This window comes from Lynx rufus, unplaced genomic scaffold, assembly GCF_022079265.1.
Source record: "Lynx rufus isolate CCGP_SWC_20201006 ecotype Redwood Valley unplaced genomic scaffold, mLynRuf1.p SCAF_3, whole genome shotgun sequence".
Classification (NCBI taxonomy): Eukaryota; Metazoa; Chordata; class Mammalia; order Carnivora; family Felidae; genus Lynx; species Lynx rufus.
The window spans coordinates 28116444-28142933 of record NW_025814845.1 but is presented as its reverse complement, the minus strand read 5'-3'; the positions used below and the strand labels follow the sequence as shown (position 1 = coordinate 28142933).

Below are 26490 nucleotides of genomic sequence, written 5' to 3'. Positions count from 1 at the left end.
TGCCCCTCCCCTGTTCACGCTCTGTCTCTCTCCCTCTCTCTCTCAAAAATAAAAAAAATTCAAAAAAATTTAAAGAAAAAGAAGGAAAAACTGATTTGAGTGGATTTGTCAATATAGTTCTAAATTTGTCAGTATTGTTCTAAAAAAAACCCCAGAATTTAAAAAAGTTTATGGTATTGGCTTACGTTATAACCCAGAACAGCACCATATTATGCATTTTAGACTTTTGGGAAAGAGGTCACGGTTGGATTCTTTCCCTTTAGCTCTGGTGTCTCCACTGGGTGGAGAGCACTTTTCCAGTTGCCTGCATGGATGTCCTTACTTTTGAACTCTCTAGGTCCACCTTTATTTTAGTATTTCCTTCATTTTCGTCTCCTAACCTATTCATTTTACATCTGTAATTCTACTGTCCACCCAGTTTCAGTTGGAGCTGGAATTATGTGTGTTCTCCATTGTCCGTCACATAGCTCTGTCAGTTAAGCCCTGAAATCATGCCTCCTCTTAGCGTCCTCACTGCTGCTGTCCTAAGATCGAGATCTACTTTCTGCCAGATTATTGCAGTAGTTTCTTTACTGGTCCCCAGTTTCTGGTCTCTTCCATCTCTGATACACCTGACATCGTACTGCCTGAGTCATTCTAAAATACCATTTCATCCAGGCCTATCCCTGTCTCAGAACCTTTTCCACAATTCCCTATGAGCTACAGAATAAAGTTCAATTTCGTGGATGTATGTTTTTATTTAAATAAGCTCTGTGCCCAACATGGGGCTTGAACTCCCAACCCCAAGATTAAGAGTTGCATGCCCTACCCAATGAGCCAGCCAGGCACCTCCAGAGTAAAGTTTAAAAAGCCAACGTAGCATCTGAAGTCACCCACAGTATATGTTGACTCTTCCTGTCTTCCTTTTTTGGCTCACACAGATTCCCTCCCCTGAAATGTCTTTTCAACATTCTGACAGCTAAGTCCTGTTTATCCTTCAAGCCTCCGCTGTCACCTCCTTTCAGCCATCCTTTTTGAATCCCAGTTCAAGTTCATTGCTCCTCTGCAATGTGTTCTCAACACCTGCCATTCACTTTATCACAGTCTGTCTTACATCTAATTTAGTTGTGTCTCCTTTAGATTGTAGGATTCTGGAGGGCAGGGGTTGTGCAGGACTCATTTTCAAATCATCCTGGGGCATAAGCATAATGTCTTGGACAAAGCAAACACACAATATTTGTTGTGTCCTTGACCCTGGGAAAGAAGACGCTTAAGTTTGTTGAACAGCAAACTGCATGAAATGCTTTTATGAAAACGATAGCCAACTCCTGTACATTTTCTCAAAACTGAAAGAACAGGTGTAATCTTCAACCTAAAGGATTTAGATCAGAATCCAAGAAGGAATTCCCACCATGGGTAGTGGAATTAGGGAGAATTTTTGAAGGGGGCAATTTTTTTTAATGTTTACTTATTTATTTTGAGAGAGAGAGACCACAAGCAGGGGAGAGGCAGAGAGAGAGAGTGAGAGAGAGAATCCCAAGTGGGCTCCATGCTCCGCACAGAGCCTGACGTGAGGCTCGATCTCACAAACCACAAGACCACCACCTGAGCAGAAATCAAGAGTGGGATGCTTAACTGACTGAGCCACCCAGGTGCCCCTCGAGGCGGCTAAAATCTAAACAGAAATGTCTAAGCTACATGAAGATGAAACCCAATAGGTAATTTCTTCAATTTTTCCCCTAACGCCTTGATTTTAAGTTTCTCTAAGAATGATTGTTTCATGAAACTAGACACAGAGTTTTATCTGATTATTCCCTACTTATCACCACTTAAGCTCATCATTGCTAACTTGTTTGAAAAATTTTTGTGTGTGTCTGTGTGTGTGCGAGAGGGGATTCTCAGTTCCAAGAGGCAAGAAACGGAAAAAGGTGCATTTGGGAAGGCTCCCCCTTGGTCCCGCCCTCTCACCTGGAGGCAGTTTATGAGTGGGACAACTCCTTAGTTATCCTTCTTCCCACCTCTGCCCCAGGCCCCAGGAGGAAGCACACTGTCCTTGCACTTGCCCATAGAATCTTTTTGTTTTTCTGTTAAGACTGTGAAATCTTAGAAGGCACAGGCTACTTTACTAACCTTTGCAAAATGCCATGACCAAATAACTATTTGCTGAATGAGTACATCAACAATTGTGGTATACCTGAAAGTCCTGGGAGTTTTCAGAAACTTTCAGTGACCTTCAGAGCCTAGCCTGGTCTCTAATCTGCAGGTCAGAAAATAGGTTATAGGTCATAATCCGTAAGTGCCTACTGGATACTCAATGCTATACTTTGTGTGCTTTGGAAAAGTAAACATTGATGTTATATTGACATCCTATTCAGCTATTCCCCCTGGATCTCTGTTTCTAGGTTTTTACATCTGTGAATTTAGAATAGTAACTCTACCTACATCATAAGACCATTGTGGAGATGGCTTAGTACATACCAAGCTCCAAAAATAGCATCTGGTATACAGTAACCATGAAAAATTACTACTGGGGGCGCCTGGGTGCCTCAGTCGGTTAAGCGTCTGACTTTGGCTCAGGTCATGATCTCGCGGGTCGTGAGTTCGAGCCCCAAGTCGGGCTCAGAGTCGAGCCCCAAGTCTGTGCTGACAGCTCAGGGCCTGGAGCCTGCTTCAGATTCTGTGTCTCCCTCTCCCTCTGCCCCCCCCCGCCACCTGCACTCTCTCTCTTGCTCTCTCTCACTCTCAAAAATAAATAAACATAAAAAAAAGTTTAAAAAAATTATTGACAGTCTCTACCCTTGCCAAAGTTGGGGAAGAAAAACTCCACACAAATCTAAGTAGTTTCTCTTTTTATTCATACAAACAATACATACACAAGACTGTACATTGTTTGAAGACCGCAGTAATTTTCTAGTGTAACAACTCTGTAATAAAATTTAACTAAATGTAACATTTATGAAAATATAAATCTCTGATTGGGTAATTCTTCCCAACAATACAAAGTTTACATAAAAACATTCAATATGAGCTATCAGTTGCAAACAAGGTAGGAAAAATCATTCAAGTCACTTGTTAAACTCTATTGGCTGTTACATAGAATATTCACACACTACATTTAATCCATCTAGGCATTTAATTCTTAGAAATGTGTGGCATGGCGGTCCAACTGATCATGACAGGAATAGGAATGTGTTGCCTCAGAAGGCAGTTGACTCATATAATCAACTTCAGGTGATTTCTACATGGACTGGGCCTTCTCTGGGCTACCCCCTTTCTGGCTGCTAGCTAGACTGGGAGGAATATACTGAAAAAAAGTCTTTCACCACGGAGTAGGGTGTTTATATCCGAATCCCATCTCTGTATGCTTATGTGTCAAACTGCTTTCCAAAGTGAAATGAAATGAGCTTGGATTCCCTGTGGATCAGATCACTGCTTCTCCCACTAGCAAAAACAGTCAAGACGTCCCTACCTTTTTTTCTCACACTGGTCCTCACCATTCCTTATATAACGACTAGAGCAGAAGCTATCACTACCTTTGTTTTGCCGTTTACAAAAACAGTATAGCAGAGAGGCTAAAGATCTGTCTAGGCATACTCGGCGAGTTCCTGGTAGAGCTGGGCTGACAGCGCATCGTTTCCTTGGCCATTATCCTGCTGACACGCGTCACTGCTGTCACTTCCGAGCCAAACCAGACCCCCGCTACTGACAGACACCCTTCGCACAGTCATCCGAGGACATGCCACGTGGAGGATATGGAAGGAAGAAAATCACTTTCCCTCTTTGGAGACGTGATTATTTTCTTTTAAATAAGTGAAGTCGTGTTTAAAAAGTGTTTGATACCATTTCACAGCTTCTGCTTTGAATGGGTGCGATTATAAAAGAGCCCCAAAGAGCCCTTGAGCAGAAAAAGGCTGACAGAGGGAGAAGCATACGTAGAGTGTGGGGAAGTAAGAAAGTGATTACAAACAGGGACAATCAGGAACTTTTGGACACCCTTAAGATTTATGGAATATTTTAGCACAAAGACAGGCATATTCAGTTGTCCCCGAGTATTTGGTCATCTATCTGCGTTTTACACAGGAAAGAGGAGGAGTAAGAATAAGGCAAATGTCATCAGTGTTTCATAAGACGGCGTGTTGAGAAAGCTTTCTTTCTGGTAGGATTTACTGCAGGGATTTAGGAACTAGTGTATGCTTCCATAGGACTAACCGAGCAGCACAGGCTTGTGTTAGTACAAGGATGGAAATGAACAGATGTCTTGACCCAATCTGTGATGCCCTCTCTGTAATTCCTCTTTACATCTGGCACAAATAGGCATTCCAAAAAGACACGAGAAGATGGCACGTCCTTATTCAATGTGTTCTCTTGCAGCCCAGGAAGTCGTTTAAAAATCGTTATGTTCCGTGACAGGGAAGCCCTTGCGTGCAACTGTCCCAGCTGTGTCTTAACGAAGACCGACTCTGCGTGTTGGGTAGCCCTAGGATAGTGGTTAACTTAGTGCTCGTGCTCAGTACAATTTGTGGCCCCACGTTTCACGGCCTTTCCCTTGGGACACTGGGAGTACACTGGGGGCGTTTTGTTACGTTATTTTGCACCTCTGAGCTCCCATCCACAGACTGGGTTTACACAGTTGTCAGGCTGGTAAAATGTAAGGAGAGATTAAGGCTCTGTTTACTTACGGCCACACAATCGTTGACGGTCACAGCTCCCAATGATTTCTGTAGAACTAACCCCAGTCCGAGCAGTCTGTTTATAGTTCTAGCCTCTGTCATCTGAACTCGTGGTGTGGGTTCTGCGGCTGCTTCCCGCACAGCTGATTTAAAAAATATTCCCCTGACTTTCAGTTGATGTAGCTGATTAAACACCATTTTGAGACATTCTCGGTCAAGACTTCATTCCCGGATTAATTTTGACACCCCCCCCCCCAAAAAAAAAGAAGAGCAAATTCCAAACCAGTTCCACATTTCTGTGCCTTTGTCAAGCACGTCAACACCAGAACTTCAGTATCTGTCCTGTCTTTCAAGAAATGAGTAGTTTATCATTTGGGATACAGAAGATACTTTTTTCCCCCCTTTTGTATGTGTATCGTTCATGTCTGCTGAGCAGGAAAAGCATTGTGTCAGTTGTCGGGGGCATAGCTGTGGCCCCTGGATTCCAGGGCGGAGCACCCGCGGTCACAGCAGGGATTGTGTTTCTTGGAGGGTGTCGCCTCATTGGGCTCAGTGGAGTCGCTCACCGTGATGGGACTGTCTCTGGCAAAGACCTCAGTAGACTCTCTCCATAAGCAATCCACAGACACTTTGAAACAGTAACTGCTACACTTCGGCCGGGAGGCCTGTGTCGCGTTGTTGAAAATCTGCCTGCTATTTGACGTGGCGATCTTGATTTTCAGTGCAGCATCCACACGGTCGACCACTGTGTATATCCCTATACTGCCATCATCAAAACCCACTATGATGTTCAGGTGCCTCTGTGAGAGGGCAAGAAAAGTTGGCGTTTTGTAAAGGGAACAAGCACCGATAATTTTGCCGTCAGCCAGCCTCATTACAATCAAACTGGATATCACGCCGTTCTCGTCCTCTTCCTCCCCGTTTCGGAAACAAATGTATACCAGGTAGCGACCATCTCGAGACAGCCTTTGCCGCCAGATGACCCCAGAGGCGTGAACCACCCGTAACTTACCGCTGTGTAAATCCAGGACGTTGATATTGTCGTCTCCCCTGGATATAATGCCTAGCTTTCCGTTGGGAGAAATTTCGAAATCCTCCAGATTCTTCAAGAAGTTGTTGGGAAGCTGCACACGGCGACAGATCACCTCATCGGTCAGACTCCAGATATTCACGGTCTCGGCCGATGTGATAAACACAATGATGTCAGGACAGTCAGGGATCAATTTAAAACTTACAATGGTCGTGCCGTCTTCACAACAAAATTTCTTGGTGATGCTTCCGGTCCAGAGACTGACCGCCAGCACTTTGCTTTTGGTCATTCCCACCACGAAGGTATTCGCTGAGGTGATAAAGGCATTCTGCAAAGTGGTCAAAATGTTGCAGACCCTGTGGCCTGTGGCCAGTCTCCAAACCCTGGAGGCATTTTCCTCACACAGAGAGACCACAAACTGGTCATTGTGTGTAATTAGCAGCTGAGATATTCTCTGCCCGTTAATTCGGAAGAGGTTTTCGCCACTGCTGGTGTGCCAGACATACTGGCTGCTTTTGTCATCTGAGGTCACCATTACATCTCCAGAGGATGTCAACACGCAGTGTTCGACTATTCCTTCATGCTTAAACACTGCTTCAAGGAACCCACTGCTGAAATTCCACTTATGGACACAATCAGAGCCATCGAGGGAATAAATGATTTCCCCTCTAGCAGGTAACACCAGGCTTTGGATGGGCTTCCCAGTCTTATCTATGTTGGACATAGCCGTGATTATATCTATATCCCAGATGGAAAGAACACCACTGGTTGATAAAGATAGCAGCATGTTGTGGTGACTAGATTTCACCAACTTGACGATGGTCCCTGAGATTTCCTGTAAGCTTGCCATACATTGTCCCGTGTCCCGCCTCCAAAAAAACACAGCTGAGGTATTTTCCATGGTCGCGATGATGCAGTCTCCATTCTTGGACAGCACAGCAGATATAAAGCGTTCATTGTGCTTAGCTCTGAACTTTTCAGCCACCTTCCACATGCCAGTATCTAAGAGCTCGATGCTGAGGGCTTTACAGATCAGAATTGCGTTTTGGTCCTCTGAAAGTTCAATGCTGACCACCTCGCTGTCTTCTCTTCTGCAGTCAAAGTCGTCAGTCAGCTGGGGACTGGAAATGTCCTCAGTATTCCAAACAGAAAGGCTTCCCTCACTATCTACCATTACCATTTCTTGAGCCGTGTCCAAGATAAGAAGAAACTTCACAAACCCACCCGAAAATTCAGATGTCACTGTACATAACTTTTCTCCACTCCCTAAATGAAATATGGTAGTGGTGTTCAGGTACTGTCCACAGAAAGCATACATGCCATCCAGAGAGCACTGGACACAGGTCACTTCGTACCAGCAGTGGAACTGGTAAAGGGGCCATCCGTAGAGCAGATCGATGACAGTGACATCTTTGCTGGCTTCAAGCCATGCAAGGGCGTGGTTGACCGACAGGGTAAATCCATTGATGTAGGTGGAGCCGCTTCCGTGCTTGGTCCCTTTGATTTCCACTTCAGACAGAAGACAAGAATTCACATTGTCATAAACCAACAAGGTGTTATTTGTCGTAGCCACCACAAGATACTTCTCGTCACTGGTGAGTTTCATGCCCAGGATGACAGACTGGGCTGTGGTGATTTGCCTGAGCAGCTGACGAGTTTCCACATCCCACGTGCTGATGGAACCATTTTCTAAAGCTGCAAGGACAGTACTCGGGTTACAGGTGGGCAGAATCTCGGTGACATGCAGGTGACTAGATGACAAAGGAAGACGCTCCGGGCTATATGTCACGTCCATGGATGAATGTAACGGCACAATGGAGCAATATTTGGGCCCGTCTTTGTCACATTCTAAAAGGAGGTGTCTAAGTTTGGGCAGGGAACTCACGACAGGCAGCAGTCTTTGCTGAAGCTCTGCTGAAAGGGAGCCCGGAAATGCAGTGACCTTGTTTTTGATGCCACGGAGAGTGCTCGCCAGGAACTTCAGCTCCTTCTCTTGAGAGTAGGTGTAAGCCAGCTCGATGTCTGAAAGCACTTTGTCGAACTGGCCGATTTTGATCATGGTGTAAAGCCAGCTGAAGTTCATGATGATTCCGTAAAGCAGGTCTTCGGTTTTTCCACACCTTGTCAGGTGGTGCAAGAGCTCAGACATTTTCCGATGATTGACGAAAAAGATGTCCGGCTCCAGGGGATTACACTGGAAAACCCAGGGCTGGTCTGGAGCCTGTCTGTCAAAGGAGGCCTGTTCCATGAAGTGCTTTTCTTCCTCCAGCAGGCTTCTGCTGTCCAAGTCAAGGCAGCCATTCAAGTAGGGGTCTTCGAGGCAGAAAGCTTTCCTCCTGCCCCCTGACCAGACTCCCAGGAAGTAGTCTGCCAGGATGGTGTGCATTTCACGCAGGTCACTGTCGTCCTGCAGATACAACTTCTGGGCTATGAGCTGCAGGTGTCTGTTGGCCCAGACCAGGAGTGTGACGTTCTTCACGTGTCTTTCTATCAAGTATCCGCTGAGACCCTCCTTGAGCCTCGCGATGTACAGATAAGGTACTCTCAGGGGATTGCTGGGCCTAGCGTTCTCATTGAGCTCATTCATGACACTGTTGTCTAGGGCCAACACATCCTCCAGTTCCATTTCACTCAAACCCATTTTGGCCATGGTGATGTAACCAAGAGCCCTAGAGACCAGTTTCTGACCACACTTCTTTTCCAAGGACCAGAATAGCTGCTCAATACTTTCATGAACGGTGACACAGAGGGAGGATTCATCGACGTCTTTATGAGATCTCCAATGCCTCACCTCCCTGAAGGTCAGGTTCACAAACATGGGCAGCGTGCACTTGGAGAATGCGTTGTTCACATAAATCTGCTGGCCTGATGTGACCTTCCTTTTGACCCGCAGCAGCTGGTGTTTGAGGACCTGGCTGCACATCTTCCTGTCCCGGGGAATCAGCTCGATGTAGTTGGCTTCTTCGTGGATAAGGCACCTCAGTTTCTGTAAGATTCCATGTCTGTTGGGCAGTGTGGACAGGACTATTCGAACAAAGCGGGGAAGGTGAGCTGGGAGCCACCAAAGCTTCCTGGCCTCATCACCCTCTGAGAGCTGCTCTAGGGCATCGAATATTATTACTAGAGGTCTCTGCAATGAAGACTCATTCAAAAGGTTTATGAATAAGTCACGAAGGTCATGGATTTTCTTAGGATAGCTTTGAACCAGACACCGGTAGTTAACTGCCAATTGTTCACAAACGCTTAGAAGGAGAGTCTTAAGGTCAGTACTCATGTCTGTGGTTCCTAGAAATCTCACGACGACTACTGGGTCAGATTCTGGTCCTGTGTCTTCATGTAGCCAGCCATAAGCCTAAAACATAAAGGTAGCGTTTAGAATGGTAATATATATTCACATATATGCACACGTATAACACGTACAACAGCATTTCCTCTCTCCGGAGGTCAGACTGCTGGTAACCCTGACCATGCAGAGAGTGGCTTAGAACCAGGAAACCTTCTGAGAAGATCAAAGAGCTGTCACAAAGCTCATGCGCTAAAATCTATAGGTGAGACCCTAAGGATCACTGTACTGAAGGTAATAAAATAGTGATAAAAGTATTATTCAATCACAAGGCAGCACTTAGCTTGTATTCTAAAAGTTACAAAGTATTTCACAAACAAAATCTGCATATCCAGTATGGTCAGTTTTTCATCACTGAATCCTATTTCCTGGAATGGTTGTTGGCACACAGTAGGTGCTTAATATTTGTTCAATGAATAGATTAAGTAGTGATTTACACATTATATTGCATCAGATATTTTCATTAATTGGGACCATGTATGGCTGATCAAATTCCTAGTTAATTAGAATGCAGTAAAAATAATACTAAGATACTGAATATAATCTTATATGATTCAGAGATACAGGGTCATCTTTATGATTATTTATCACTGTCATAAAAATCTATATAGGGGCGCCTGGGTGGCTCAGTCAGTTGGGCGGCCGGCTTCAGCTCAGGTCATGATCTCGCGGTCTGTGAGTTTGAGCCCCGTGTCAGGCTCTGTGCTAGCAGCTCGGAGCCTGGAGCCTGCTTCCGATTCTGTGTCTCCCTCCCTCTCTGCCCCTCCCTTGCTTGCTCTCTGTTTCCTTCTCAAATAATAAACGTTAAAACAAATCTATAGGGGCGCCTGGGTGGCGCAGTCGGTTAAGCGTCCGACTTCAGCCAGGTCACGATCTCGCGGTCCGCGAGTTCGAGCCCCGCGTCAGGCTCTGGGCTGATGGCTCAGAGCCTGGAGCCTGTTTCTGATTCTGTGTCTCCCTCTCTCTCTGCCCCTCCCCCGTTCATGCTCTGTCTCTCTCTGTCCCAAAAATAAATAAACATTGAAAAAAAAATTTAAAAAACAAATCTATATAATGCTGGCTAAAATTTTGTTAAATTTTGCATTTTTATAACAGACAGCTTACCATATATAAACAGTCAGTTATCAGCCCTAGCATTATGTCTCTGTAGGATAGATGGATTATAGTATCATTTTACAGCAGAGTAAACTGAGGCCCAGACTGTAGAAATGACTTGCTCAGAGTTAAATGGTTACCAAGAGACAAAGCTGGAGTTATTTATTTTTTTCTCTTGAAATTGTAGAGTTAAGGAGATAACATATATAAAGGGGCTGCTAAGTTTAGTATTTCTCTGTCTGGAAAGGCAAGGACAAGAAGGGATATGATCAAAGTGTAAAACAGATTCCAAAGTCTATTTTTAGGGAAATAATGTCTTTTAGTAACCCTTGGAATTTACCGAGGATACTCCTTAGGAAACATATCTTATAAATGAGTAAGTAAGTTTATGAAACTTGGTTCCTCAAGATATATAGTTCAAGGCACCTGGGTGGTTCAGTCGGTTAAGCATCTGACTTCAGCTCCAGGTCGTGATCTCATGAGTTTGAGCCCCACACCCAGCTCTGTGGGCTGTGCAGTGATAGTGCGGAGCCTGCTTAGGATTCTCTCCCTCTCCCTCTCTCTCTGCCCCTCCCCTACTTGCGCTCTCTTTCTCTGTCTCAAAATAAATAAATTTAGGGGGGAAAAAAAAGATCTAGTTCAGGTTAAGGTATGAGTAAGTTTGGAAAAAAGTATGGATGTCAGTTTCAGCATGAGCTATTCAGGAAAAGAAGCAGTTTATTGTTTAGCCCCAACCTTTGAGGTTGATATGGAGGAAGATAATCCTGCCGTCCTACTACAACTGTCCTTCAGTGGCAAATCAGAGAACGCAGTATTTTGTCCCTCCATGGATTGCTTATGATGATTATGTGCATTGTCCTCTCTCCTACTAGTCATGCGTTGTTGAGAGTATGATATCTGTAGAGAGTGCCTCTCTGATCATGAGCTTGTGTCCATGGAAATGTTAGGCATGTAGGAGATAATCTCGAGATAAACACAAGATGTCTGTCTGCATCCTGACAAGGGACATGAAGTCACAAATAGAGCACAGGTTGTCATCGGCGGGGCAGACATTGCCCAGGAGAGAGGCGAGTGGAGCAGAGGCAGTGGACGTAGAAACAGGTAAGGCTTCTTGTGGCGCCAGGGTCCTGGACTGTGAGTAGACACACTGGTGGCTGAACAAAACGTCCAGAAGAATGAGAGCTCAGAAAACCATTTCTCGGGGCACCTGGGTGGTGCAGTTGGTTTAGTGTCCAACTTTGGCTCAGGTCATGGTCTTGTGGTTTGTGGGTTCAAGTCTTGCATCGTGCTCTGTGCCGACAGCTCAGAGCCTAGAGCCTGCTTTGGATTCTGTGTCTCCTCTCTTTCTGCCCCTCCCCTACTTGCTCTCTCTCTCTCTCTCTCTCAAAAATAAATAAACATTAAAAACAAAACAAAACATTTCTCAAGTTGACCAACTCAACTGTCACCACACTCTGCCCCTGGGGGGACTGTTTATCTCTACAGGCGCATCAGCACATGCTTCACAGTTCTTTACCTCCTGGGCTACAGCACGCACAGTTGCATCCCATGCACATTTAATATAGTCGAGTCCAACAACATTTGTCCCTTCAACCACCTCACCCTTCCCTCTTCCAGAGTAAAAGAGCCCTCAAGTGAACGTGAAATGGTGTACATGGTTGTTTTCTCCTTGGATTTCAGCTCCTATGTGCTCCTCGTAGCGTTGCTGTCTTGCTTGCTTGGAACAACTCTAAAGTTTGAAGGTTCACATACAAATTTGTATTCAAACATACACGCACACAAAACTTACTTTGACGCACATGGGTCTTAAATGCAAGCCTGCCACTGCTTTTGGTGTTCAATTAGAAAAGAACTATGTCATTTAATGCTAGAGGAAAAACCAGCAGCTGAGCTTGGCATATTAAGAAATGGCAAATTAACTTTCCTAAGGGCTTTTAAAAAAAATGTTCATTTATTTTGAGAGAGAGAGATTGAGAGGGAGGGTGCGTGCGGATGAGCTGGGAGAGGGAGAAAGAGAACCCTTAGCAGGTGCCACGCTGTCAGTGGGAGCCTGACTCAGGGCTCGATCTCATCTGAGATCATGTCCTGAGCCAAAGTCAAGAGTTGGACACTTAAACCACTGAGCCACCCAGGCGCTCCTCCTGAAGACTTTTTAAGAGTAAGCTTATGCACCTGATTTTTGCCGGCTTGCTTACTCAGGAAACTAATCTCGATATAAGTTGGAACACAACTTTCCCTGCTCTTGTCCTCAAGATGACCTGCCTGAGATTGTGTAGCATGTGACAGATGACAAGGGTGTTTTGTGAAGGTGAAGGAAGCTGTGTTCTCGGGAGAGTAACCACAGGAACGACAGTATAGGGACGCTGAAGTAATGCCAGGATAACGTAGACCATCAGGCTTGGAGAGCAAGTGCACAGGAGCTCAAAATGGAACTAGTTTTGTCCAGTTTAGACTGACATGCCAAGACAATAGACACCGCATTCCAGAGTGAGGTTCCAGACCATCATGCAAGATTTGTAAGGGACTTGTGAAAACCAGTTTTGCTGCCTTTAGTGGACTACTCACCTTCAGCCTAAAGAGGCGTTTCAAGAGGCCAAGAAAAACACTGGAGGTTAGGGTGCTGGGGGGCATATCTATGACCACTCACTCCCAAAGGGGAGGGCTGAGAGATGTCCCCACTTCTCGCCCAGGGAAAGGGGCAGTGATGAACCACTTATGGGGTGTCCCCCAGAGCTGGGGAGACAGATGTCATCAGACGCCTGAGAAATATGGAGGTTGACCGACAAGACTGGCTAGCTGCTGGGATGGAGGGGTGATGGAGAGCTGCTGTATTGCAACTGGAGTTTCACAGGGCGAAAAGTACCTGCGTGTCCCCCATGGGTCAGATATGGGCCACTGGCAAGACTGAGCTGACAGAGGATTTGGTTGGTTCTGTTTGCCCCAGGTCCTGTCCAAGGGAGCTTGCTGGGCCATGGACCTTGGCAGAAAGGTACTAGAAGTGTGGCTGCATGTCCAGGAGCCATGGAAGTGACCAGCTGGAAAAAAAATGCATCATCCTGTGTTTAGGGAACTGTAGGTAAGATGCTCAGCGAGTACAGGTCAAGGGATATGGGAGGGAAAGGACATCCAGGAAACTAGAAAAAGGCCTCAGAAGAAATAGGAGGCAGCTTTGTAAGCACCTGCCAAGACTAGAGAGGGTGGAACCCAATATTCAGAACAGTACCGGTCACGTAAGAACTTTCTGGCCACCTTACCTTTCTTATTTATATCCCCGAAGCCGCAACCCTATAGGAGTCACAGCCCTACAAGGGTCTAGTGCTTGAGGTTAGGGATGGAGGGGAAGAAGTACTATGTGGTGAAAGAAGGAGAAGACAATCACATCCCCACTTCCCACAGCAGGTGCCATGCTTCCAGTGAGCCCCAGCTGCGGGAGAAAAATATAAACTCAAGTTTTAATTATCACCTTAGAGTGGACATATTTAATTTCTGAACTGAGAATGACTCAGTGTCCAGAGTGACTGGAGAGCTTGTCTGTGGTGATAGAACTGAGAGGAGCTGTGAGATCTGCCCTGGTTTCCATCCAAATGGGAATGAGCCCCACAACATGAGTTTGACCAAAGAGAGAAAAAAATGAAGCTGTTGTCTAACTGCACCCGATGTGCCTTATTCTTTCACTCTGACTGTTACACCAGCATAAGAGAGACACTGAAGTATCCATTCCACAGAGACGAATAAAAATTCACAGAAAATGGAAATGACCCTGATCAACTTATCTTCTCTGCAAAGTAAAAGATTGTTACAAACAAGCAGGTGAAGGAATAGGCTTTTACCTTCTTTGCCACCTCAGCCAGCAGGAGGGTCTTCCCGGTACATGGTCCGCCGTAAATGACGAGAGGGTTGATGTGCCCAGTTTTGCTCGGAAGAACATACTTATGCACTATGTTGAGAGACTCACATTTGTACTCATAGAAGGAGGCGTATGTCTTACATAATGACGAATGCTGGAGGATTTCATCGTAGAGCGTGTCAGTTTCGGTGTCAAAATTCTGTTGAACGGTTGCCTGAATTATATCGATCATGTCCTCATAAAATTGCTTACCGAGTCCTTCTATGTAATGATTTTCTATTTCTTGGGAATATCCCAGTTTCATGTCGCAATGAGTAACTGACGTGTACACTCTCAGATTAGATGACGCAACAATAGTAGGAATAAATTCATCCCTGAGTTTTATCAGCTTCTCTTGGGCTTCTGCGTCCCGCATAATCCTTGGTTCTGCTCCAGTTATATCCATGTACTTTCCCATCTCTGGGATTTTCACAAAACGTTCAATGTTAGCAATTTTACGAATGTAGCAGACACACTTCTTTAGGAATGCTGGAGTTTGCTTTCCTAGAGCAAAGTCAAACTCGTCCTCTATCGCTGAAAGAAAACATGGCACGGGGTTTATTGTCTAGAGCAAAGGAGCGGTGGGCCTGCACCCCCAGTACTTATCTCTCTAGTCGCTGGGGGAGACTGTTTAGCTTGCAGTGTGGAGCAGAGTTGTCTGTAGATTACTCTCTTGACTCCTTAATTTCCTATCTGCCTTTTCCTAAACAGCTGGGAACCTAGGAGCGCCTAGGGAGTTCAAGCCCTGCATCGGGCTCTGCGCTGGCAGTGTGGAGCCTGCTTCAGCTCCTTTCTCTCCCTCTCTTTGCCCCTCCCCCTTGCATGCACACACATGTGCATGTGCTCTCTCTCTCTCTCTCTCTCTCTCTCTCTCAAAAATAAGTAAATAAATAACCCTGGGGAAAAAAAAACCAAACCAGCCAGGAAACCGGGACACTGTGGGTTTTGCTTAAAATTATTTAATTGCCTTCCCAGAGAAGTTGAACATAAGCATGAAAAAGAAAGGGTACCAAGTTTATGGTTGATTCTTTTAAGTCCCTGTTCAGCCTCTCTGACCTCAGGGGTTCTAATAGCGAAGAGCAGGGACCTGCTGGAGCCAGGCAGGAATGAGGAAGAGGCCAAATGACACATCCAGTTTCCTTTTTGCTTGTCAGTGTCTCCTTTACAATGTGGCTTCACCATTGTGTTTGGGGTGCATTGTACCCCAGACAGGTATGTGTAAATACTAGTATAAGAGCATGTTCAGAATATAATCATGTTCTGATTATTGATCAATATGAATTACCCACATCACTGTAAATTCCATTATATCCATTGGTGCAGGTACAGAAAAGGGACTTAGTGTGTACATTTATTTATTTGAAAATAAGCCGGGTTATGGCTTACAATACGCTTACAAGTAAATACACATTATAAATCACTGAGGCCACATAGCAACATTTAAAACTGGAGCATTAGTAACAAAAACATCACTTGTGCATGATCTTAGGGAGGAAAAATAAAAAGAAATGAAATAATTAAATCAATGGCAATGAACTTTGAGGCAAGTAATCTTTTAAAACTGGCTCCCTCCCCACCCTCCTCTGCTTTCCTTCATCCAGTTGGTCTTAACTGAGTGTCTACTATGTGCCAGGTGTGCTGCTAGCTGCTCAGGATACAGTGCTGAGAGAAAATAGACAATGCTGAGAGAAAAAGCCATTATGGCGTTTACAGTCTAGTAGAGGTTGGTGGACTTGAATCATTGAATCCCACAAAGAAATGTTTTATGACTTTTTTAGTCTTGTGAAGGAGAATAATATGGTACAATAAGAGCAAACCATTAGGAGGGCTACCCTACTTAGAGAGTCAGGGAAGCCTTCCTTAAGGAGGTGACTACCAGGCTATGATCTGATGGAAGAATTGGGGTTTGGGGTGGGCCATGAATATGCAGGGTGCGGGTGGCCAGAAACTGACAATATTCTGGGATGCCTTGGTGGCTCAGTCGATTAAGCACCTGACTTTGGCTCAGGTCATGATCTCTCACAGTTCATGAGTTTGAGCCCTGCATCAGGTTCTGCACTGACAGTGTGGAGACTGCTTGGGATTCTCCCTCTGTCCCTCTCCCACTCATGCTTTCTCTCTCTTTCAAAATAAATAGAGAAACTTAAAAAAAAAAAAAAAGAAACAAAACATTTCAATGTGCTTGCTGGCCACAACTCCAACATCAAACAAAACCCAGAACATACATGTATTCTATACAGTAACTATGAAGGAAGTCGGGAACTGTATTTTTAAGTGGTGCCTTTTTGTGGAACTCTCATGATAATTTTTTAGTAATGATAGCAATCAATCAGAAGCGATGACTCAAGTAAAAAAGATATGTTTATAGCCAGCAGTGTGGAGTGAGCCATGCTATGGTCCTCAGTACATAATACAAAGGGTTTTGATCAAGGAAGTTGGTTAATGAGGCCTGTTAAAGGACCTTATACAATCTACATCTACTCTTCTTTTTATGGGAGTAAGAACTTACTGTAATGTAGATGAGGGAGGCTGTAAGAAACCTACAGAAGGAGCCTTTGGCTCCTCTTTTCCGGCCATCTGTGTAACATGCCAGGGGGCACCCTGGATCAAGCAGGTGCTACCTTCTGTGCGTCATGAGGAGGAAGGAGATGTCAACCTATAGCACGTATACCTAACAGATGATAACCAGAGGTATGCACTGTTACCTCTGAGGCCCAGAAAACAAATCAACTGTAACCTGACATTGTTATCATTCCTATGGAAAGAATGTTTCAATCAGGAGTGTTGATTATAAAGGGATTGTAAGAAGAGATAGAGACAAACCAAGTTGGTAGAACCCATCTAAGCTTGGCTCAGGGGGGAGAAAAGAGGCTGTACATAAGAATGCATGGTTGATGGTATAGACTTACTAAATATACCTGAATAAGTGAGTCACATGAGACAAAGAAAACTCCATAGATATATTTCTAGAAACCAAGTGTATTCTTGTGATTTGGGGGGACTTTTATTAATAATTACTGATATTTATTTGCCTATAAATATTATAAATTTCCCCAGAAAATTCTTCCCGGAACACCATATTTGTTTTCTGTCTTTGCATTTTTCTAAATATCCTAAAGTTTAACTGGCCACAGCGCCTGATGAAGATAACGTTAGGAGAGTTCCAGCCCTGGCAACTGTCATTCACGAGATATAAATCCCTAAAACTACTGTCCCTGAGACACTCAGTTTTAATGTTCATAGTTGGACACTGTGTTGGGGTCTAGTTTATCTCTCTTCCTCTGCTGTTATTTTATGAAGGAGAAAGTGGGAGTGTGAAAAATTACATTCAGATATAAAGAGTTCACCTTCCCAGATGCTGCCAAGTATTCATATTCCAACATTTCTGAAAATGTTAATCTACTATATCCCCTTCAAAAAACTGATACTTCCCCGGCCATTCTTATTTGTGTAGACATGGTCTTAAAATGAGCTTGAAATGTAAAATAAATAAAATTGTTAGAAGCATGCATATCTTTAAGAGATGTACTCCAAGCAGAGAACAGTCCACAAGGAGTGTTTGTACTACATAGTATGAATATGAAGTTATTCATCTTCCTATGGTTGGCCACATGGACAGAGTTCTCTAGAGAAAATTAGGAGACAGTTTTTGCTGGTGAAATACTTGAACTGTATGATCCTAAATAAGAGGAAGCCTTCCCCAAATTGGCATCTCTTACATCACGAATAGGAAGGCTTTTGCTCTGGGCATTTTCTTCCATTACAGCACATTTTTAGGACCAGGTTTTGTTCTTGATAAACATGAAGAACTGGAGCCTCAAAATCGGATCAAAAAGATCCCAGAGGAACAAGGATATTTGTCAATCTGTGTATTCTAAAGATAGTACTTATTCTGGCCAATTTAAATATTTTCAGAGAGACCTAAAATCAGACCTAATTTTTGATAGCTTCCAGAGAATGCATTTCTCAAAAATACTTATAATTTCCCTAAGCTTGAAATACACATATACAGAGAGAATGGTTTCAAGTGCCTTTTAGGTTTTCATAGATTCTTTGTCATGTCATTCACAAAACCAACCTGCAAATGCATCTGCCGTTGCTTTTTCCTCAATAATTCTTCATTATCAGTTTTAAAAATAAATGTTCTATATCTGATTATTTTTACCCAGTTGTGTTTGTCCCCTGGAAACTACAGCTGACATATTCCTTCAGATCTGTGGCTTCCTGCACATCCTTTAAAAATAAAGTCTCCTGGGGCGCCTGGGTGGCTCAGTCGGTTAAGCGTCCAACTTCGGCTCAGGTCATGATCTCATGGTTCGCATGTTCAAGCCCCACATCGGGCTCTGTGCTGACAGCTCAGAGCCTGGGGCCTGCTTCGGATTCTGTGTCTCCCTCTTTCTCTGCCCCTGCCCTGCTCATGCTCTGTCTCTGTCCCTTAATGATAAATAAATGTTAAAAAAATTTTTTTTCAAAAATAAAGCCTCCTTTCTGTGGCTGAGAAAGGCTGACAAGTGGGTCTCTGCTCATTTTTATTTTAAGGTTTTCATTTTAGATTTTTATTTTATTTTAAAGTTAAATGAGATCCTGCCACCGCCTTCTTTATTTCTCAACCTCTAATGGCTTACCTGCTTACCCAGAAGAAAGCATAAGGTTCTTATTATGCTTCACCTCTGCCTCCCCAGGCCTGGCTACCTTTACCTTCTTCCTGCTCCCGGAACTTACTAAGCACATTCCTCTCTCAGGGATCTTGAATCTGGTAATCCCTCTGCCCGGAATTCTCTTAGAGTACAGCTGGCTCTGAATCCCATCATTCAGCTCAAAGTCCTTTCCTTACTGCCCACTCTGTCGACATCTGAACCCCCACATCATTCAACAAAACTAAAAGGCGACTTACTTAACCAGACCCTGTTACTGTGTCTTGTTTATTCATCCTATGTATCCTTTCCAAAATGATCCTGTTCATTTATTTGATAACTTGCCTGTCATTTATTTTCCCACACTAAAAAAAATAAGTTCCAGGAGGGACGGATCTGCCTTCTTATTCATTGTTGTATCCTCAGTGCCTGGCACATAGCAGGCTCTCAATGTTTGCTGAGTGAGTGAGTGAGTGAGTGCATGAATCAATGAACAGAATGAATGAATGAACTGAGAACACTGGCAGAGTTTGCTCTATTCTTTGCAGCCTCCTCTGACTTCTTTTAAAATCACATTTTCTGGAGAAGTTATCAAATTAAGTAAAGGCCCATCTGTGGGTTAAAAGAAAAGAACACTTGCCTCTCCAGGAGAAGGAAACATTTATAAAAGTTAGATTTCATCAGGCAGTAAATGAAATGAAATTCGTAGACCCATAAAAGGGAAGCCATGAACACATCTCTTACTGATCTCTTCTTTAGTTTACCAAAGATGTGTGACAGTTACCTGAGAACAGGTACCTCTTAGCTTGGCTATATTTCATTTTCCCCTTTTCATGTAACAGTTTTACAGCAGCCTTGAATATCTTCTTGATCTCATCTGATATCTCTTGCCAGGTCTTCTCATTGTTGGCTTTGGCAGAAGGCTGCATCTATGGGATTGTAAAAGGGAGATATTAGTCTTAAAATCATCAAAAGATAAGTCACTATTTAAGTGCAAGAAAAGCACTATTATTTGAAGGCCCGCTATGTGCCGATATTATGATAGGTGCCTAACGGGCCATATCTCATTGAATCCCCCTATAACCCTGAAAGTTAGAAATGATGTCCATGTTATGTGTGAATTTACCCGAATTACACAGAATTTGTTTGTTGCGCTTTCTTATTATAACAGGTATTTCCTTTTTTCTTTTTTACATATTTATTTTAATTATACTGAGTTAACACAGTGTTATATTAGTTTTACACGTATGGTAGAGTGATTCAACACTTCCATACATCACCTGGTGCTCATCACAAGTGCATTCCTTAATCCCCATCATCTATTTAACCCATCCCCCCACCCACCTCCCTTCTGGTAATCATCAGTTTGTTCTCTATAGTTAAGAGTCTGTTTCTTGGTTTCTCTTTCTCTCTCTCTCTCTCTCTCTCTCTCTCTCTCACTCTTCCTCTCTCTCCCACCTTCCCTCCCTCCCTGTCTTTCCCCCTCCTTCCCACCCTCTCTTTTTCCCTTTGCTCATTTGTTTTTCTTCCTAAATTCCACATGAGTAAAATATTACGGTATTTTGTATTTCTCTGACTTCACTTAACATTATACTCTCTACCTCTAGCCATGTTGTTGCTAGAGGCAAGATTTCATTTTTATGGCTGAGTAATATTCCATTGTGTATATTCCATTTTTATGGCTGAGTAGTATTCCACTGTCCAACTTCTTTATCCATCATCAATCAATAGACACTTGGGCTACTTCCATAGTTTGGCTATTATAAATAATGCTTCAGTAAACATAGGGATGCATGTATCCCTCCAAATTCATGTTTTTGTATTCTTTGGGTAAATACCCAGTAATGCGATTGCTGGATAGTAGAGTGGTTCTATTTTTAACTTTATGAGGAACCTCCATACTGTATTCCACAGTGGCTGCACCAGTTTGCATCCCCACCAACAGCATACGAAGTTTCCCTTCTCTTTTAACCGACAACACCTGCTGTTTCTTGTGTTGGTGATTTTAACCATTAACACTAACAGGTGTGAATATCTCATATTGGTTTTGATTTGTATTTCCCTGATGATCCATGATGTCGAGCATCTTTTCATGTGTCTATTGGCCATCTGGATGTCTTCTTCAGAAAAATGTCTGTGCAGGTCTTCTGCCCATTACTTAACTAGATTACTTGTTTTCTGGGGGTTGAGTTTTATAAGTTCTTTATATACTTTGGATACCAGCCCTTTATTGGATAAGTCATTTGCAAATATCTTCTCCCATTCAGTAGGTCACCTATTAGTTTTGTTGATTGTTTCCTTCCCTGTGTAGAAGCTTTTTGTTTTGATAGAGTCCCAATAGTTTGTTTTTCCTTTTGTTTACCTCACCTCAGGGGACCTATCTAGAAAATTTGGTACAGCCAGTGTCAGAGAAATTACTGTCTGTGCTATGTTTTAGGATTTTTATGGTTTCAGTTCTCAAGTTAGGTCTTTAATCCATTTTGAATTTATTTTTGTGTATGGTGCAAAAAAAAGTGGTCCAGTTTCTTTCTTTTGCATGTTGCTGTCCAGTTTTCCCAACATAATTTGTTCAAGGGACTGTCCTTTTCCCACTGGATATTCTTTCCTGCTTTGTTGAAAATTAACCATATAGTTGTTGAAAATTAACCATATAGTTGTAGGTTTATATCTGGGGTTTCTGTTCTGTTCAATTGATCCATGGGTCTGTTTTTGTGCCAGTACCATACTGTTTTGATCACTACAGCTTTGTGATATAACTTGAAGTCCAGAATTGTGATGCCTCTAGCTTTGCTTTTCTTTTTCAAGGTTGATTTGGTTATTGGGGGTCTTTTGTGGTTCCATACAAATTTTAGAATTGTTTGTTCTAGTTTTGTGAAAAATGCTGTTGGCATTTTGATAGGGATTGCATTAAATGTGTAGATTGCTTTGGGTAGTGTAGACATTTTAACAATATTTGTTCTTCTAATCCATGAGTATGGAATGTCTTTCCTTTTCTTTGTGTCATATTCAGTTTCTTTCATCGGTTATTTATAGTTTTCAGAGTACAGGTCTTTCACCTCTTTGGTTAGATTTATTTTTAGGTATCTTATTATTTTTGATGCAGTTGTAAATGGGATTGTTTTCTTAATTTCTCTTTCTGCTGTCTCATAATTGGTATATAGAAATGCAACATATTTTTCTACATTGATTTTGTATCCTGTAACTTTACTGAATTTGTGTATCAGTTCTAGCAGGGTTTTGGTGGAGTCTTTCAAGTTTTCCAAATATAGTATCATGTCATCTGCAAATAGTGAAAGTCTTACTTCTTCCTTACAGATTTGGATGCCTTTTATTTCTTTTTGTTCTCTGATTCGTATGGCTAGGACTTCCAGTACTATGTTGAATAAAAGTAGTGGGAGTGGATATCCTTGTCTTGTTCCTGATCTTAGGGGAAAGGATCTCAGTTTGTCCCTCACTGAGGATATTAGCTGTGGGTTTTTCATATATAGACTTTATTATGTTGAGGTATTTTCCCTCTAAGCCTACTTTGTTATCATGAATGGATATTGCACTTTGTCAAATGCTTTTTCTGTGTTTATTGAAATGATCATATAGTTCTTATCCTTTCTCTTGTTAATGTGATATATCACACTGATTGATTTATGAATATTGAACCACCCTTACAACCCAGGAATAAATCCCACTTGAATGTGGTGAATTATTTTTTAAATGTATTATTGAATTCAGTTTGCTAATATTTTATTGAGGATTTTTGCATCTTTGTTCATCAGGGATATTGGCTTACAGTTTTAAATGGTGTCTTTATCTGCTTTTGGTATCAGGATAATGCTGGCCTGATAGGATGAATATGGAAGTTTTCCTTCCATTTCTATTTTTTGGGATAGTTTGAGAAGAATTGGTATTAACCTCTTCTTTATATGTTTGGTAGAAATCCCTTGTGAAGACTTCTGGCCTTGGACTTTTGTTTGTTGGGAGATTTTTGATTATTGATTTAATTTATTTTCTGGTTATCAGTCTCTTCAAATTTTCTAGTTCTTGTTTCAGTTTTCATAGTTTATATGCTTCTAGGAATTTATCCATTTTTTTAGGTTGTTTGATTTGTTGGCATATATTTTTTCATAATATTCTCTTATAATTGTATTTCTGTAGTGTCAGTTATTTCTCTCTCATTTGTGATTTTATTTATTTGAGTCCTTTCTCTTTTTCCTTGATAAGTTTGGATACAGGTTTATCAATTTTATTCAAAGAACCAGCTTCATATGTGTGTGTGTGTGTGTGTGTGTGTATTTGTTTTGTTTTTTATATCATTTATTTCTGCTCTAATCTTCATTATTTCCTTCCTTATGCTGGTTTTAGGTTTCATTTGTTGTTCTTTTTCTAGCTCCTTCAGCTGTAAGGTTAGGTTGTTTATTTGAGATTTTTTTTTTGCTTCTTGAGGTACGCCTGTATTGCTATAAACTTCCCTCTTAGAACTGCCTTTACTGCATACCAAAGGTTTTGGATCATTATGTTTTCATTTTCATTTGTCTCCATATATTTTTTTATTTCCTCTTTGATTTCTTGACTGAACCATTCATTATTTACTAGCATGTTATTTAACCTCCATGTATTTGTGGTCTTTCCAAATTTTTTCTTGTGGTTGACTTCTAGTTTTATAGCATTGTGGTCAGAAAAGTTGCATGGTATGATTTTGATCTTCTTGTATTTTTTGAGGTTTGTTTTGTGGGCTAATATATGATCTATTCTGGAGAATGTTCCATGTGCACTTGAAAACGTGTATTCTGCTGTTTTAGAATGGGATGTTCTTAATATATCTGTTAAATCCATTCAAAGCCATTGTTTCCTTTTTGATTTTCTGTTTAGATGATCTATTGATGTAAATGGGTTATTAAAGTCCCCTACTATTATTGTATTATTTATTAGTTCCTTTATGTTTGTTATTAACTGTTTTGTGTATTTGGGTGCTTCTATGTTGGGTGCATAAGTATTTACAATTGTTATATCTTCTCGTTGGATTGTCCTCTTTATTATTACATGGTGACCTTTGACTCCTGTTACAGTCTTTTTTTTTTAAAGTCTGTTTTGTCCAATGTAAGTATTGCTAGTCTGGCTTTCTTTTGACATTTGTTTGCATGATAAGCATTTCTCCATTCTCTCACTTTGAATCTGCAGGTGATTTAGGTCTAAAGTGAATCTCTTGTAGGCAGCATACAGATGTGTCTTGTCTTTTTATCCATTCTGTCACTCTATGTCTTTTGATTGGAGCATTTAGTCCATTTACATTCAAAGCAATTACTGACAGTATATATTTATTGCAACTTTATTACTTGTTTTATGGTTGTTTCTGAAGATTTTCTATGATCCTTTCTTGTCTTCTATTATGTTTGCCAATTTGTATTCCTTTCTGTTTATTCCTTGCATATTTATTAGTAATTTTAAAAAAAAAATTTTTTTTTTCAACGTTTATTTATTTTTGGGACAGAGAGAGACAGAGCATGAACGGGGGAGGGGCAGAGAGAGAGGGAGACACAGAATCGGAAACAGGCTCCAGGCTCTGAGCCATCAGCCCAGAGCCTGACGCGGGGCTCTAACTCACGGACCGTGAGATCGTGACCTGGCTGAAGTCGGACGCTTAACTGACTGCGCCACCCAGGCGCCCCTATTAGTAATTTTTGATTTGTGGTTACCATTAGGTTTGTATATAACCTCTTCTGCAGATAGCAGTCTATATTAAGTTGATCATCATTTAAGTCTGAACACATTCTTTCCTCCTCTCTTCCCCATGTTTTAGGTATATGTTATTATATTTTATACCCATTTTTTTGTGAATTCCTTGATTGATTTTTTTTTTGTACAGAAATATTCACTTTTACTGCTCTGTCACTTTTAGTCTTTCCTTCCCACTTAAAGAGACCCCTTTACTATTTCTTACAGACCTGGGTTAGTGGTTATGAAGTCCTTAATTTTTATTTGTCTGGGAAACTGTCTCTTCTCTCATTCTGAATGATAACCTTTCTGGATAGAGTATTCTTGGCTGCAGGTTTTTACCATTCAGCACTTTGAATATATCATGCCACTCCCTTCTGGCTTGCAAAGTTCTTATTGAAAAACCTCCTGCTAGACTTATGGGTTTTCCCTTGTAAGTAACTGACTTCTTTGGTCTTGCTGCTAAAAAAAAATTTTTTATCACTAGATTTTATCAATTTAATTACAATATATCTTGGCGTGGGTCTGGTTTTGTTGATTTTGATGGGAGTTCTCTGTGCCTACTAGATCTGGATATATTTTCTTCTCCAGAATAGGGGAGTTTTCAGCTATTATTTCTGCAAATAAAGTTTCTATCCCCTTTCTCTCTTCTTCTTCTGGGACTAGTTCCCTAAGTCTCTTCTTGTTTTGCATAATTCTTTTTTTCTTTCTTTTGTTCAGCTTGATTACTTTCCATTGCTCTGTCATCTAGGTCACTAATTCATTCCTCTGTTTCTTCCAGCCTGCTGTTCATTCCATCAAGTGTGTTTCTTATTTTGTTTATTGAGCCCTTTATCTCTGCTATGTTATTCTTTATCTCTGTATTATGGGTTTCACTCATGTCCTCCACTCTTCTCTCAAGTCCAGTGAGTATCCTTATGATCATCGCTTTAAATTCTCTATTAGTCAGATTACTTATGTCTATTTCACTTAGATCTCTGGCTGTGGCCTTGTTCTCTTCTTTCACTTGGGATAAATTTCTCTGCCTCCTCATTTTGTCTGTCTCTTTGTGTCTGTTTCTCTGTATTAAGCAAGTCACCTGTGTCTTCTATTCTTGAAAGTAGTGACCGCAAGAAGAGGTCCTGGAGTGCCCTGCAGTGCAGTGTCTCCTGTTTACCAGAACCTGGACCTTCAGAAGAGTATCCTGTGTGTGTTGCTTATGCCCTGTTGTGGTGTCTGAGTCACTTTTTCTTTCAGTGCAGTCATCTGTACTGACTCTCTGCCTGTTGTGGGCTGTTCTTTCTCTCTGTGGTGTTAGTGGAAACCAGATAGGCCATCTCTGAGGGGGTGTGCCCGCCAGGGAACTTGGGATGGGGCGTCAGTGTTAGCAAAATTTGTGCTGGGCCCCTGGGCTTACGTCAGATCCTTGAAGTGCTAAGGCAGTCGGGGGCTGTGCCGCAGGGTGTCCAGGGATGGGAGGCTGGGTGGGGGCTATGGTGACGGTGAGGCACATCTGGGTCTGGTGCTAGAGGGTGGCTGAGGGCACATGGCTGGGCATGGCATGGTGGCAGCTGTGGGCCAGGCAGCGGCAGGGTGTGCAGAACTTGGTTTTAACAAAATTTTCCCTGAGCTCAAGGTGAGGCTAGTGGGCCAGTCCTCAGGGGAACTCATAGGTATGGTGCACTGCTAGCAGGTTAGGCAGCAAGTGTCTCTTGGGTTTTGATACAAATTTCATAAAAAACTGATTTCTTCAATATCCTCTAAAGAGGACCGAAAGTTAAAAGAGAGGTGCTCATATGTTTCCATTCGTCTTTAGTTGTTTCTTCTTCGTTTGTTTTTATGATTCTCTAGGCAATCGAATGGGAGGACTGCCTACCAAACAAGTAACATTTATAGAGTCTTGGTGATAATCTTATTCACACCTTCATTAATTTAACAAAAATTTATGCAGAAATACCTGCATGGGTGGGGTTTAGAGAATAACTTAAGTTCCCCTGGAGAATCTTAAAATCAAATGACAAAGGAGCATCTAAAGCCAATTAAATAGTAACATATGAGCAAGTGCTCCCAAACCACTATGTAAACCTGGTTTCCTGAGGTATTATGTCTTTTGATATCTACATTTACCAGCAACTACATTTCCTCCTGGCATATATATTTAACTGAGG

General features: G+C 42.2%; 1 protein-coding gene across 1 annotated transcript in view; it reads right to left on the bottom strand.

Annotated features, from left to right (window-relative positions):
• Positions 1 to 5098: 5098 nt before the first annotated feature.
• Positions 5099 to 26490, bottom strand: part of NWD2 (NACHT and WD repeat domain containing 2) — a 186332-nt gene continuing 164940 nt past the window's right edge. Inside the window, exons 5-7 of the mRNA XM_047090717.1 lie at positions 19422 to 19566; positions 13948 to 14537; positions 5099 to 9031 (exon numbers count right to left, since the gene is read on the bottom strand). Of these exons, the coding sequence (XP_046946673.1) occupies positions 5099 to 9031; positions 13948 to 14537; positions 19422 to 19566 (4668 nt within the window). The remainder of the gene's footprint in view (positions 9032 to 13947; positions 14538 to 19421; positions 19567 to 26490) is intronic.